Source organism: Stomoxys calcitrans, chromosome 1 (genome assembly GCF_963082655.1).
Source record: "Stomoxys calcitrans chromosome 1, idStoCalc2.1, whole genome shotgun sequence".
In the NCBI taxonomy this organism is placed as follows: Eukaryota; Metazoa; Arthropoda; class Insecta; order Diptera; family Muscidae; genus Stomoxys; species Stomoxys calcitrans.
This window is the reverse complement of record NC_081552.1, coordinates 266,174,324-266,187,577: the sequence shown is the minus strand read 5'-3', so window position 1 is coordinate 266,187,577 and position 13,254 is coordinate 266,174,324. Positions and strand designations below refer to the sequence as shown.

General features: G+C 39.3%; 1 protein-coding gene across 3 annotated transcripts in view; it reads left to right on the top strand.

Moving 5' to 3' along the window:
• The window catches only part of LOC106093817 (uncharacterized), a 19,048-nt gene extending 5,794 nt beyond the window's left edge, over positions 1-13,254 (top strand). For 2 of the 3 annotated variants that reach the window (XM_013260978.2, XM_059370189.1), the window contains exons 2-5: positions 4,285-7,202; positions 11,529-11,708; positions 11,787-12,129; positions 12,204-13,254. In XM_013260978.2, the coding sequence (XP_013116432.2) occupies positions 4,368-7,202; positions 11,529-11,708; positions 11,787-12,129; positions 12,204-12,208 (3,363 nt within the window). In that variant the 5' untranslated portion in view covers positions 4,285-4,367 and the 3' untranslated portion in view covers positions 12,209-13,254. Of the gene's footprint in view, positions 1-1,310; positions 1,654-4,284; positions 7,203-11,528; positions 11,709-11,786; positions 12,130-12,203 lie in introns of those variants that run through there. The other variant, XM_059370188.1, reaches the window with a different exon arrangement.

Below are 13,254 nucleotides of genomic sequence, written 5' to 3'. Positions count from 1 at the left end.
CCAAGAGATAAGATTCGGTAAATTCGTATGTACGGCATTAACCCTTCCCTTACAATAATTTAATTCATGCTTAGTAAGTTATTTACTAAAACTGTTACTTAAAACTGTTAAAAAAAAGTATTTAATATACGTATGTACTATACGGATCTAGACTTCTACTATTTTTTATGTTAGAACTTCCGACTTTAAGATACTTTCCGCAGGGTTACCTAGCTTAAGGTTAATGTTCCGTTTTTTGTAATATCCAATTGTTTTACTAATAGGGAGATTTCATTTTCTTTAACAATTTAACGAGATTGTTCCAATTTTAACGGATTTTTATTTGCGTTTTTACATCCAAAAACTAAAAAATTTATTTAAAACTATTTTCCAAGCTATTCAAAAAAAAGGTTCAAGTTTATTGAACGTTTATTGAAGGTAAAAGTCAACCTGCATTCCCCCTATTTCAGTTTCTGAGACAAAATTGTCGACCGCTAAGACATGACAAAATTTTCTATGAGTTTTTCTCTCTTGTTTGTAAATTGGGAGAACCCCGTAGCGTAGAGGTTAGTATGTCCGCCTACTACGCTGAACGTCTGGCTTTGAATCCTCGTAAATGTTCATGAGCATATTTGCAGTTTATAAGTAGTATATTGTGTATATGTTAGTAATGGGTTTCTTATATTAAAATTAAATTTTGACAAAAAGCGGATTCGTTAGCTTATGAACAAATAAAACGCTCTTCCTGCTAAATGTTTATATTTTAACGGTGATCAACAATAGCGCTCGTCTAGAGAAATCAACACAACAAAAAAATAAGCAAATTTATTTATTTATTTGTAAATATTTCTTTATATATCTCGGAGTTGTCATTTGTTATTTTTTATTATTTTATTATCATTTTTTTTATTATCATTCAATAAATATGTTGCATTATTCCTCTTTTAGTATTGTCATTCCGATTGAATGATGACACGTTTTCTATTTTATACGCTCATTAATAAGCAAAATTTTTCTCAATTAAAAATAAGCGTGAAAATCTGCTTAGGGGTTAAACAAAACAACGCTAATTCTAAATTGTGCAAATATCCATCAAATTAAAATTTTCGGCAATAGACGGCAACTCTGTCCGTGGTTAATTTCATGAAATGAAACAACCAGCTATCCAAATACAACACTTGTGGCCACACAAAAGTACTAATAGGAAGATACGCAAGATACTCTCGCTCGCATACTCTCATTCGCTGGCACCAACAGAGATTGGATGGCGTTCGCCGTCGCTCTTTGCTCTTCAATAATTCAATAATTTGGCAACCTTTAGTTGTTTGTTGGTTCTTGAGAGTATTGTGTGTTGTTTTGATATCGCGGAATCTTGTCTCTGTTCAGTGCTGTTGTTGTTGTATGTGTGTGTGTATGTCGGTTACCGTTAGCCGGTCAAAACTTTGTTGTAATTAGTTTGCTGTTACGCCTCCCCCGAAACCATCAAACGCTTCCAACGCATATTGTCATCATAATAATCGTGTTGCCACCACCTTGCTTCAACTTTCGGCGATGATGACTGCCCCACTCCAGGACCAACAGAGCTATTGAGGTGGTTCACATCATTCCTGATTCCAGCCTTAAGACAATTGCAGCAAAAAGCCAATGTTTTTGCTGTTGCTGCAAGTGCTCATGGTATGCACACCATTCATCTCCCTAACACACATTGAGACCACGTTGATTTTTGGTTTGGATTAGTTGTTGTTGTAGGGCTAGCAGCAGAAGCTGAAGCTGCAGAAATTGAAACTCATACTCGATATGATTTCTTCCCCACCGTCATCCATGGCAAAGCCTTCCGTTCTTCTGCTTCTTCTTGTTCTTTTGTACTACTCCAATCTACACTGTTTCGGACTTATTCGCTATAGCGAGACCAACAAACTACTAAATTCGTTTTGTTGTTCAGTGTGTGTGTGTGTGTATGTGTGTGCTTTTTAGCTTCTCCTCAGCGTTAGTCGTGTATTTTTTGTCGTCGCTTGCCTAACAGAGTTCGTCTGTCCGCCAGTCTGTCGGGCCCTGTTGTGAGGTCGGTCCGTCTGGCTGTCACTTCCACCATTGAATCGTCAGAATGTCAGTTCAAGCACGCTTGTTGTTCAAAAAGTCGTCCGGTGTGTGTGTATGTAGATATGTTTATAAAATTTTATATATTCACTTTGCCGCTAACTTACAAACTGACGACTGACTAGTGAGTGTTGTTATATACTCCAATGCCATAAAGCAGACATACATACTTACATATATAAATACATACGCATTTAGTTAATATATATATATATTAATAGAGATAACTTTCACATGTACATAACGGGGATTAAACCATGAAAAGGGATAAAAGTTATTAATCTTCCATACTTTTCTTTGACATCCTTTATTTGGGGCACGCACAAAAATCACCTGCCAATTTCTTGTACTTGTAGTATTTATTTAGTTAGAAATCTCCGCCAAAAATGTCTTGAGTTTACAAATTAAAAAGCTGCTTTCTGGCGACCGGTATTGTAAATCCATATGACCTGTCACCTAATCCATATAAAATTCCATACATATGTTTTGGAAATACAGTGACATGTAATTTACATATGCGAGGTGAAATGCAGAAACTTATGTTGTCGGCCTCGGTAGCGATCTCCGAATACCAGTTCAAGGGACAGTCGTTATTTTAAAATAATTCTGTCTTAACTATCGTTTCCAGGTGTAGAAGTTGCAAAAACTATTACGATTTGAATCATACTTAGCACAGTTCTTGAAAGTCATAACAAAAAACGTCATGCAAAATTTCAGCCAAATCGGATAATAATTGTGCCCTCTAGTGGCTCAAAAAGTCAATACCCCAGATCGGTATATATGGCAGCTATGCCGGGATATAGACAGATTTAAACCATACTTAGCACGTCAGTTGAAAGTCATAACAAAACACCTCATTCTAAATTTCAGCCAATTGGATGAGAATTGCGCCCTCTAGTGGCTCAATAAGTCAAGACCCCAGATAGGTTTATATGACAGCTATATCACAACGTGGACCGATATAGCCCATTTACAATCCCCACCGACCTACACAAATAAGGGGCTTAGACGAATATTTCGAGGAGTTACAAACAGAATGACGAAATTAGTATACGCCCATCCTATGGTGGAGGGTATAAAAGTAAATAATTTGGTTTGTCAAGTATAAATTTTCAAACACATGTAATTTACATATGCGATCAATGAGTTCTGTCCGATTCAAGTTTTAGAATTAATGATAAGCATCCTCCTTTTTTATATAGCCGAGTCCGAACGGCGCACAGTTTTGGCTCTTCATAGATTCGTTGGACAAAAATAGTTAGAGTTAACATAGAGCTCTAAAATTTTTCACAGATATATGTTTGAGTGTAATATAGAAAAAAGTGAAGTATGGACCAAATTGGTCTATATCCTGATATAGCTATCGTATAAACCGATCTCCCGATTTGACTCTTGAGCTCGTGGAGGTCGCAATTTCTATCCGATTTGGCTGAAATTTTGCATGATGATCTCTGTTACGAGGCTCAACAACTACCACATGTATGGCCTAATTGTTCTATAACCTGATAAAACTCCCATATAAACCGATCTAGTAATTTAATTTTTTAGCCTCCAGAGAGAGGGTACAATTATTATCTTATTTGGCTAAAATTTTGCACAATGACTTCTGCTAAGACTCACTTAGACAATTTTGAGTCCATTGTGATATCACTGTAGCGACAGACCAAGGCTTCCGGCGGGAATCGAACTCACGAGCCCTGCACTGGTAATCCAAGCACGCTACCAAATCGGCTACCGGGTCTCCCCAAATGTAACGATACTAACCATATATATGTTCATGTCTGTGACCACCTTTCGCTTCTTTGGGAAGAAGTTTTTACATGACAGCCATACCACTTTCTCAAATGCCACAAATGTCGTCAGCATTAGGGAAAAAAATATTTCTCAGATGTTCTTGCCAAGATTCAAACCCAGGCGTACGGCCTCACTGCCGAATATACTAACCTCTGCGTCACACTTATGGTTTTTAATTCAATTAGGGTCATAAAATACATAGCCCTCATTGAACTTCTTCAGCCTCTTTTTTTGCCCTAAAATACAATTTTAGTAAAATTTTTACTTGTTTTATTTAGGTCTAGGTTTCATTAAACTGATTTGTATAGATGTGAAGTTCAGTTACCTTTGTATTTGTCGTTAAGGATATGAACTTTTGTACTTACATATATATATATAATATTTTAAACAAATTTCCTCTTGATGTCTTTGCAGTTTTACTAAAATTGATCGCTGAACATAGAACAGACTTGTCGTCATATACCCAGGCAAGATAACTTGCAACATAATACAATAATATGACTGAAGTTGATGTTTCCATACCGGAAGGTACAACTTTGTCGGCCAATATACAAAATTCCGAAGCAGCATCATCAGCGGTGGCCGGGCATCAGAATGGAAATTCCAATAGCAACAACAACACATCCAAAATCAGTAACAGCAGTAAAGATGAAAGCATGGAGGTAGATGGTGCTGATACCGAAGAAGACGATTCACAAATAACATCATCCACCGAAACAGGTGGGGGTGGTGGTGGTGGTGGTGGGGAGCCAGGTGCAGGTGGCGACGCCAGAGATCGCGATGAGAACAGCAACAGTAAAACAGACAAACCTCTAAAAACAGCGGGCAATATGCACGAAGATTCCTCAAACGCCTGCGAAAGTATATCACAGAACTGTGATAGTGTAAATAGCTCTGAGGGAAAGCCCCCATCAAATCATACTCGGGATTCGGACAACGATGATACAAACACCAACGACAGTCATGTGGTATCCAAGTCGCATCAAGAGGATAATGAGGAGGGAGCTATTAGTGGGGACGGTTCAACGAATCACGTCGACGAAGCTTCCAATGACAATTCAAACCATACAAATCCTGATCCTTTGGCTGTGCCAAAATCAAAGAATAATCAAAATGGTACTGCCTCGGCGGAGGAAAAACAGTCAGACGGTGTGGTAGATTTGGGCGATGATTCCGACATTGAAATGTCGGAAGCGCCGAATGAAAACGCCGCTCATACCACCACTACGGCTAAAGCTAGTACGCAAGATCGAGACTCTGATGGTGCGGTGGTAATAGGTTCCGATTCTGAGAATGAAAATGAAAGTGTGGGTGCAAAACCTGCTAACGTATCCATGCCGACTCCACCTCCAACCAATCCAGTTTCTGTTCCTTCAAAACCACCCCAAGTTGTAGAGGACGATGACGACGATGATGATTGTGTGGTTATAGAGGATGATAGTCCGGCACCAAATGATCTCTCGAAGCGTAAAATCGATGCAGCAGGCGGTCAGGAAGATTTATCACAGCCCCCAAGCAAGCGTCAACGTAATAGTCTGCCTCCTACACAAGGCCAGTTGAGTATTAAAGATGCCCGAACTTTGATGCCTCCAGTCCCAGATACAACAATTAAAAATGCTATTGTATATCCTGTAAATATAACACCCGCCTCGCCAGTGCCCGGGCCTCCTAAACTAGTGCCCGTAGGTTCGCCAATTACTGCATCTGCTGCTGCGGCTTCGTCCTTAGCTGGTTTGCCGGGCATGAACACCACTACTAACCCAAATTGTTTGCCCGGTCTAACAGACGATATGTTTGTTCTCGAAGCACCTTCATTTATTGTTCCATACATCTATGAAAAACCTCCTTCGGATCAAATTAAGGATGTTGTCAAATCGCTGGAAACCAAATTTGCCTTTACAAAAGAGGATTTGGCAGTGGTGGATAAGACGGATGAATTCGACATGATGACCGAACAAAATAAAGAAGATCGTGAGGAGAAGCCTCCCAAAAAGAAGAAAAGGGGTGCCCCAGAAAATGACGATTCATGGTCCGAGGAGGAGGCCGATTCAGACGACGACGACGATGATTCCGAATCAGGAATGCGTACAAAAGTTCTCATAAAGGAGGCTTCCGACGACATTTCGGCCTTAAAAGGAGCTATTAAACCTGCATCAGCGGTTGCAGCACCTGGCAATGCAGCAGTGACTGCTAAACCTGGCCAAGAGAATTACTTCGAAAGCCCTCTGGGAAAATTTTTCATGGACATAGGCGTTGGTTTAGTCCAGGAATATGTACAAAATGATTTAATACGCCTGCAGAAACGAAAAATGCGGAAAAGTTTGGGACGCAATACGGCTGAGTTTGAGCAAGCCATTGCCGCTCTCACAGCCAATATGGAAGCTTCAAAGAAAAAGAACACACCCTTCAAATTCAATATGAAACGCTGTGAATTTTGCAACTTTAAATCAGAATCTGCTCTTGCCATGGCGAATCACTATGAAACTCCTCATATGAACGGACAATTGTATAAATGCAATTTCTGCATCTTCGAAATACGAAATGCTACCGAAATCGTTTACCATATGGAAGCAGTGCACAACATCAAGGCACGTCTCATCAAGCCTTTGCCTTATCACCAATGCCCCAATTGTGGCTTCGAAGATAATGGCAAGGCCAAATTGGCACGCCATCAACCGGTGTGTGCTAAAAAATTCCGACCTGAAATCAACTTGGCTCCACCCAATGATTGGGAAGCTCCAGCCAAAATTCCCCGCATCAAACCCCGTCATGGCTTGGTAGGAACTGCTACAGCCTATCAGGCTATGGCAGCTCAGGCCGCTGCACAAAAGGCAGCTTTGGCTTCTATCCAACAGCAGCAGCAGGCTAGAAATCTGCAGGCAGCTGCATTGGCCGCACAAAATGCCGCCAACAAAATGAGAACACGGGCACCACCCATTCCTATTGGCAATAAAAATGTGCAACAACAAGTGCCCGGTCCAATGATACGAGCGACGAATCAAGTTAGAAATCCTGCAGCTACAAATGTTGTTCTGCCCAATAATTATCAGTTGGGTGTTGGCGGACAAATTCTACCCGGCAATGCGGCAACCAAAAAGTTAACGACAGGACAACCTAGTATCTCGATAACACCGCTACCTCGGCAAGCAGCAGCGCCCGGTGCTGCAGTTGGACAAGCGCCATCGACCAGTAAAGTACCACCACCTGGTATGAAGCCGGGTCAAAATCCTGCCGGAGGCAAAGCTCAATTTGTCATATGTGAGATTTGTGATGGTTATATCAAGGATTTGGAGCAACTGCGCAACCACATGCAATGGATGCACAAAGTCAAGGTAACTATAAATTGATTTAAAAAAAAATTAATAGGAGTGAGTTACCAACATCAAATCAAATACCCGTGCTCTTCTAACTGGGGTGAAGATTTTGCCCCCCAGCCGGCCTTTCCTACCATGGCCAACCGTTGAAACTAGGGAATTTCATTCAACATCAGAACACGCACATAGTTTCATCGCCATAGGAACAGAAGCAGGAAGCCTTATAGATCCTTAATTTCTAGCAGCCATATCGCTTTTAAAAGCCTTATAATGTTCACAATTCCTAAGTTCACACAAGTAAAATCCCACTGATTGCCCTTGCTGGACATGCAATTTGGGAGAACAGCTCGTATGATTTAGATAGTCGCGCCACGATATAATCTGCTAATATAAGAGGTTAGGAAAGAGGGCAGTCCTTTATAGACTCACTTAGACAATTTTAAGTCCATTGTGATGCCACAGTAGCGACAGACCTAAGCTTCTGGCGGGAATCGAACCCTCGACCCCTGCCCTGGTAATTAATATGTCCAAATCTTCATTTTGAAGAATACTTGAGCTATGTCAGATTTAGGAAAGCTCAGATCGTGCTGGATATTATCAGCTTATATATGGACAGAGGAGTATGTGAGCCGGGGTAAAAATTCAAATTTGCCCATGAACATTCCATTAAGGAACAGGGACAAACATTTGCTATATCAATGAGTGCTGTCCGATTCAAGTTTAAGCTTATTGATAAGGGACCTTTTTTTATAGCCGAGCCCGAACGGCGTGCCGCAATGCGACACCTCTTTGGGGAGAAGTTTTTACATGGCTGCTACAGCATTTTTTCAAATGGTACAGTACCTCACAAATGTCGCCAGCATTAGGGGGGGATAACCACCGCTGAAAATTTATTCTGATGTCGCACCCAGGCGTTCAGCGTCATTGTAGCAATAATAACAAGTAAAAAGGCATTAAGTTCGGCCGGGCCGAACTTTGGATACCCACCACCTCGGGATATGTAAATCCCATTTCGTCAAAATTGTATAACTTAACCACCCAAATTCGGCACGGACATTGAGTGGTCTAATATATATGTTACTATTCAATTTTGTAGAACAAAATATTGGTCTCTTTGGCAGATATATCCAATTATAAACCGATCTGAACCATATTAAGATCGGATATCGTGAGGCTCAGAAAAACTCACTGTCTCAAACTACAGCGAAATCGGTTAAAAAATAAAGCTTTTATGGGCGACAGATAGGTCTATATGACAGCTGTGTCTAAATATAGTCCGATCTGTACCGTATTTTTGTCGGATGTTGGGAGGCTTAAAACTGCGGACTATTCCAAATTTCAGCGAAATCGGATAAAAAATAAAGCTTTTATGGCCTTCAGACCCTCTATCGAGAGATCGGTCTAAATGGTAGCTATATTTAAATATAGTCCGATCTGAACCATATTTGAGTCAGTTGTCGGGAGGCTTAAAATAACCCACTGTTGCAAATTTCAGCGAAATCGGGTAATAAATAAAGCTACAACGGGCTTCAGACCCTTTATCGGCAGATCGGTCTATATGGCAGCTATATCTAAATATAGTCCGATCTGAACCATATTTAGATCAGATGTCGGGAGGCTTAAAATAACCCAGCGAAATCGGGTAATAAATAAAGCCTTTATGGATTTCAGACCCTCTATCGGGAGATCGGTCTATATGGTAGCTTTAACTAAATATAGTCCGATCTGAACCATATTGGGGTCAGTTGTCGGGAATCCTTAAACTGCTCACGGTTTCAAATTTCAGCAAAATCGGATAAAAAATAAAGTTTTATGGGCATTAGACCCTTTATCGGAAAATCGGTCTATATAGCAGCTATATCCAAATATGGACCGATTTGGCTAGTTTAAGAACTTAACCAGCGTGCATTAAAAAGACACATCTTTGCCAAATTTCAGCTCAATATCTCAATTTTTGAAGGCTCTAGAGTGATCAGAACAGACGGACGGACAGACACACGGACATCGTTAAATCGTCTTAGAATTTTACGACGATCCGAAATATATATACTTTGTAGGGTCGGAAATTAATGTTTCGATGTGTTGCAAACTTCTCACATACCAATGAGTGCTGTCTGATTGAAGTTCAAGGGATATGGGGCCTCCTTTTTATAGCCGAGTTCGAACGGCGTGTCGCTATGCGACACCTCTTTGAGGAGAAGTTTTTACATGGCATAGTGTCACACAAATGTTGCCAGCATAAGGAGAGAATAGCCACCGCTAAAATTTTTTTTTATGTTCACGCCAAGAATCGAATTCAGGCGTTCAGATATTCTAACGTCTGCGCTATGGTGGCTTCCATATTTGGATATCCCAAATATTTATACCGATCAACCAATATGCACCCCTAAACGGTGCAATTATCTGATTTGGTTGATATTCTGTTGTCACTTTGAATATACATGCAAAGTTTGGTCAATTTTTTCTATAACCCAATATAACTTTCGTATTAACCGATCTCCGGATTTGACTTCTTGAAACCTAAGAGGGCGCAATTATTATCCGATTTGGCTTAAATTTGGTTGAGTTGATGACTACATACATACATGCCAACTTTGGTTTAAATCTAATAACCTAGTTAAGCAACTGCATTGATTTTCCAACCGTTGGTCGCTGAGGTCCATTATAAAATACATGGCTAATTCATGGCTACACTAACCTTAAGCTTGACCTTTAATTTTTTTGCAAAAATCACCGTTCATATATTGGCAATTACTCCAATTAAATTTAAGGAAAACGAAAATATGATGTTTTGCGATAACGTCACATAAAATAAAATTTAAACGGTTTAAACATTTGTTCTGCTATCCACCGTTGATATGAAAGCATAAGAACCGCACCGTTAATGAAAAAAAATGACACTTGGAGTTTCCAGCTCCATAAAATGGAAGTTGTTTTTACATTATAGTAGGCAACCTCAATACGAAGAAATACTACCATTGCATACTCCTCGAAAATTTGGGTGGGGTATATTTATTTTGTCATTCCATTTGCAACACATCGAAATATCCATTTCCGACCCTATAAAGAGTATTTATTGTTAATCGTCGTAAAAATCTACGACGATTTAGCCATGTTCGTCCGTTTATCCATCTGTGTGTTGAAATCACGGGTCACAAAAAATTTGCCCCTGTTCCTTTGCGGAATGTTCGTGGGCAAAATTTGCAGTGTGTTGAAATCACGCTACAGGCTTTAAAAGTGGACACAGATTTTTGTTCCATAGCCAGGTTCGAAGATGGGTTATATTGGACTATATCTTGATATAGCTGCCAAAAAGACCGATTCTCCGATTTAAGGTTTTAGATCCATTTAAGTCACATTTATTATCCGATTTAGCTGAAATTGGACATAATGTTTTGCGTTAGGCTCCTCGACATTCGTAGTGAGTATGGTCAAGATCGAGCTATATTTGGATATAGCTGCCATGTGGAGTCATCTCCCGATTTAAGGTCTCGGGCCCATTAAAGGCGCATTTATTACCCGATTTCGCTGAAATTTGGCACAAAGATCTATGTTAGGCTTTCCGACATTGGTTCCCTATATGGTTAAGATATGTCTATATTTGGATATAGCTGCCATATATACCGATCTCCCGATTTAAGGTCTTGGGCCTATAAAAGGAGCATTCGTTACTCGATGTCGTTGAAATTTTGCACAGTAGGCTGTTAGACCCTTCAACATCCGTGTTCAATAAGACCCCCATGTAGACCGATCTCCCGATCTAAGGTCTTGAGCCCATAAAAGGTACATTTATAATTCGATTTTGCTGAAATTTGGCATAGTGTCCTATGTTAGGCTTTTCAACATCCGTACTCTTTATGGTTCAGATCGGTCTTTATTTGGATATAGTTGCCATATAGACCGATCTCCCGGTTTAGGGTCTTGGGCCCATAAAAGGCGCATTTTTTACCCGATTTCGCTGAAATTTGGTACAAGCACATATGTGAGGCTTTCTGACATCCGCTCCCTATATAGTACAGATCGGTCTATAGTTGGGTATAGCTACCATAAATACCAATCTCCCGATTTTAGTCCTTGTATTAAGCCCTGCTGTGAGCTGTATTAGGCCCTGCGACGTTCACATTCAATACGGCCACCATCGGTCTATATTTGAATATAGCTGCCATGGGACCTTGGGCCCATAAAAGGCGCTCTCATCCGATTTGACAGAAAATTGGCATAGTGACCTATGTAAAGGTTTTGCTTTGTAAATTCTTTGAGAATTTTGTTCCTTATTAATTTATGTTAATTTATATCTGTTAATACTCAGTCGCTTTAATCTTCACATTTATTTTCTTTACTTAGATACACCCCAAAATGATTTACAATCGACCACCATTGAATTGTCAAAAATGTCAGTTTAGATTCTTTACGGATCAAGGCTTGGAACGTCATTTATTGGGCTCTCATGGTTTGGTGACAAGCTCTATGCAAGAAGCTGCTAACAAAGGCAAAGATGCTGGCAGATGTCCAGTGTGTGGCAGGGTAAGTTATATTCGTTTATTGATATGGCAAACGACAGAACCTTTGTTATATAAACTATAAAATTCCACCTTTCCCCAGATGTATCAATGGAAACTGCTTAACCATGTGTCACGAGATCATCATATGACTTTGAAACCAGCACATTTGTCCTATAAATGCACTGTTTGCACAGCCACCTTTGGTATGTACAAGCAATTCGAGACTCATGTCTACACAGCCCACAGTACAGTGGCCAAAAAGGCTATGGATGGCAAAAAGAATTCTCCAGCATCGAATTCAGCAGCTGGAAGTAGTGGGCGCAATAGTTTATCAGCAGCGAATGACTCACTCTTGAAGCCATTGAAAATAAATGATGAAATCACTATTATACCACAACCTGCATCAAAATCACGCATTTCAAACATGGATACTCATGTTATTGGTAAGACCAATCTCCCTGCCGAAAAATATATCCAAAATCCGATTGATTTAACCCTCTTGTTTACTGTTTTACAGATTAAGTTCTTGTTTAAGAAGATATGGCCGAGAAAATAATGAATAGACCCTCCTTTCGCCAAGTGCAGATGTGCCAGGGTTTCACTTCATGTTAACAGCTTGAGCATTAAGCTTGTTAGCTTAGCATTGGGACGACAGCAAGATATGCTCCAAAAATACAAGAATCACCCTAAAATCTTTTTTTTTTTTTTTTGAATACATTTAATAAAGTTGAAAGTTGATTTTCCATAGTCCATTACTTGGATAAATAGAAGGAAAGGAGACAAACAAAAGAAAAACCGAAAGGCTGCTGTGTAAAATATATATAGAAAAAAAAACAAAAACAAAACATTGAATTTTCCTCGCCAACAATAAGTAAGAATTAACACTTGAGAAAGAAAACAAAACAAAAATCTCATATGCATCCATCCATCCATGAATCCCACTCAAAAAAACATTGTCACCAAAAACTACCCAAATACCTCTCTCCCCGCGTCGTTTAAATTATTTATCGTCCTAGAAAGTCCCATGTATGTATCATTGTTATTGATAAGCTATGGCCAATTCTCCTTGCTCGGAACTTTCGTTTTAGCATAACTTTCCATTTTAATTTAGACCTATTTTAAGCATAAACAAACAACAAACACCGTGAATAATGAATTTCGTTTTCGAAACAAATGCAAAACACAAGTTTTTCTATTTTTGAGGAATACATACACACACACACACACACAAACCCACGTACACGCATACAATATTCAAAACTACGAAAAGAGGAAGCAACTACAACAACATTATTAGAACATAATTACAAAAAACAAAAAAGGAAAAAGCGACAACAAAGTGAAGTTACAAAAACCGCAAGTAGTGTTGTTCGTTGGTATCTGTACATTAGTTAAATACATAATAAGAGTAGCGTACGATAGAGTAACTTAAACAAAAACAGAAAAGCAAATGATGGCAAATAAAGCAACAAAATCATACATACATACATATATTATAGATATTGAAGATAACACAACACAACAAGAAAGATTTGATCAGTGTGCATATGTTAACAAAAAAAAAAGCC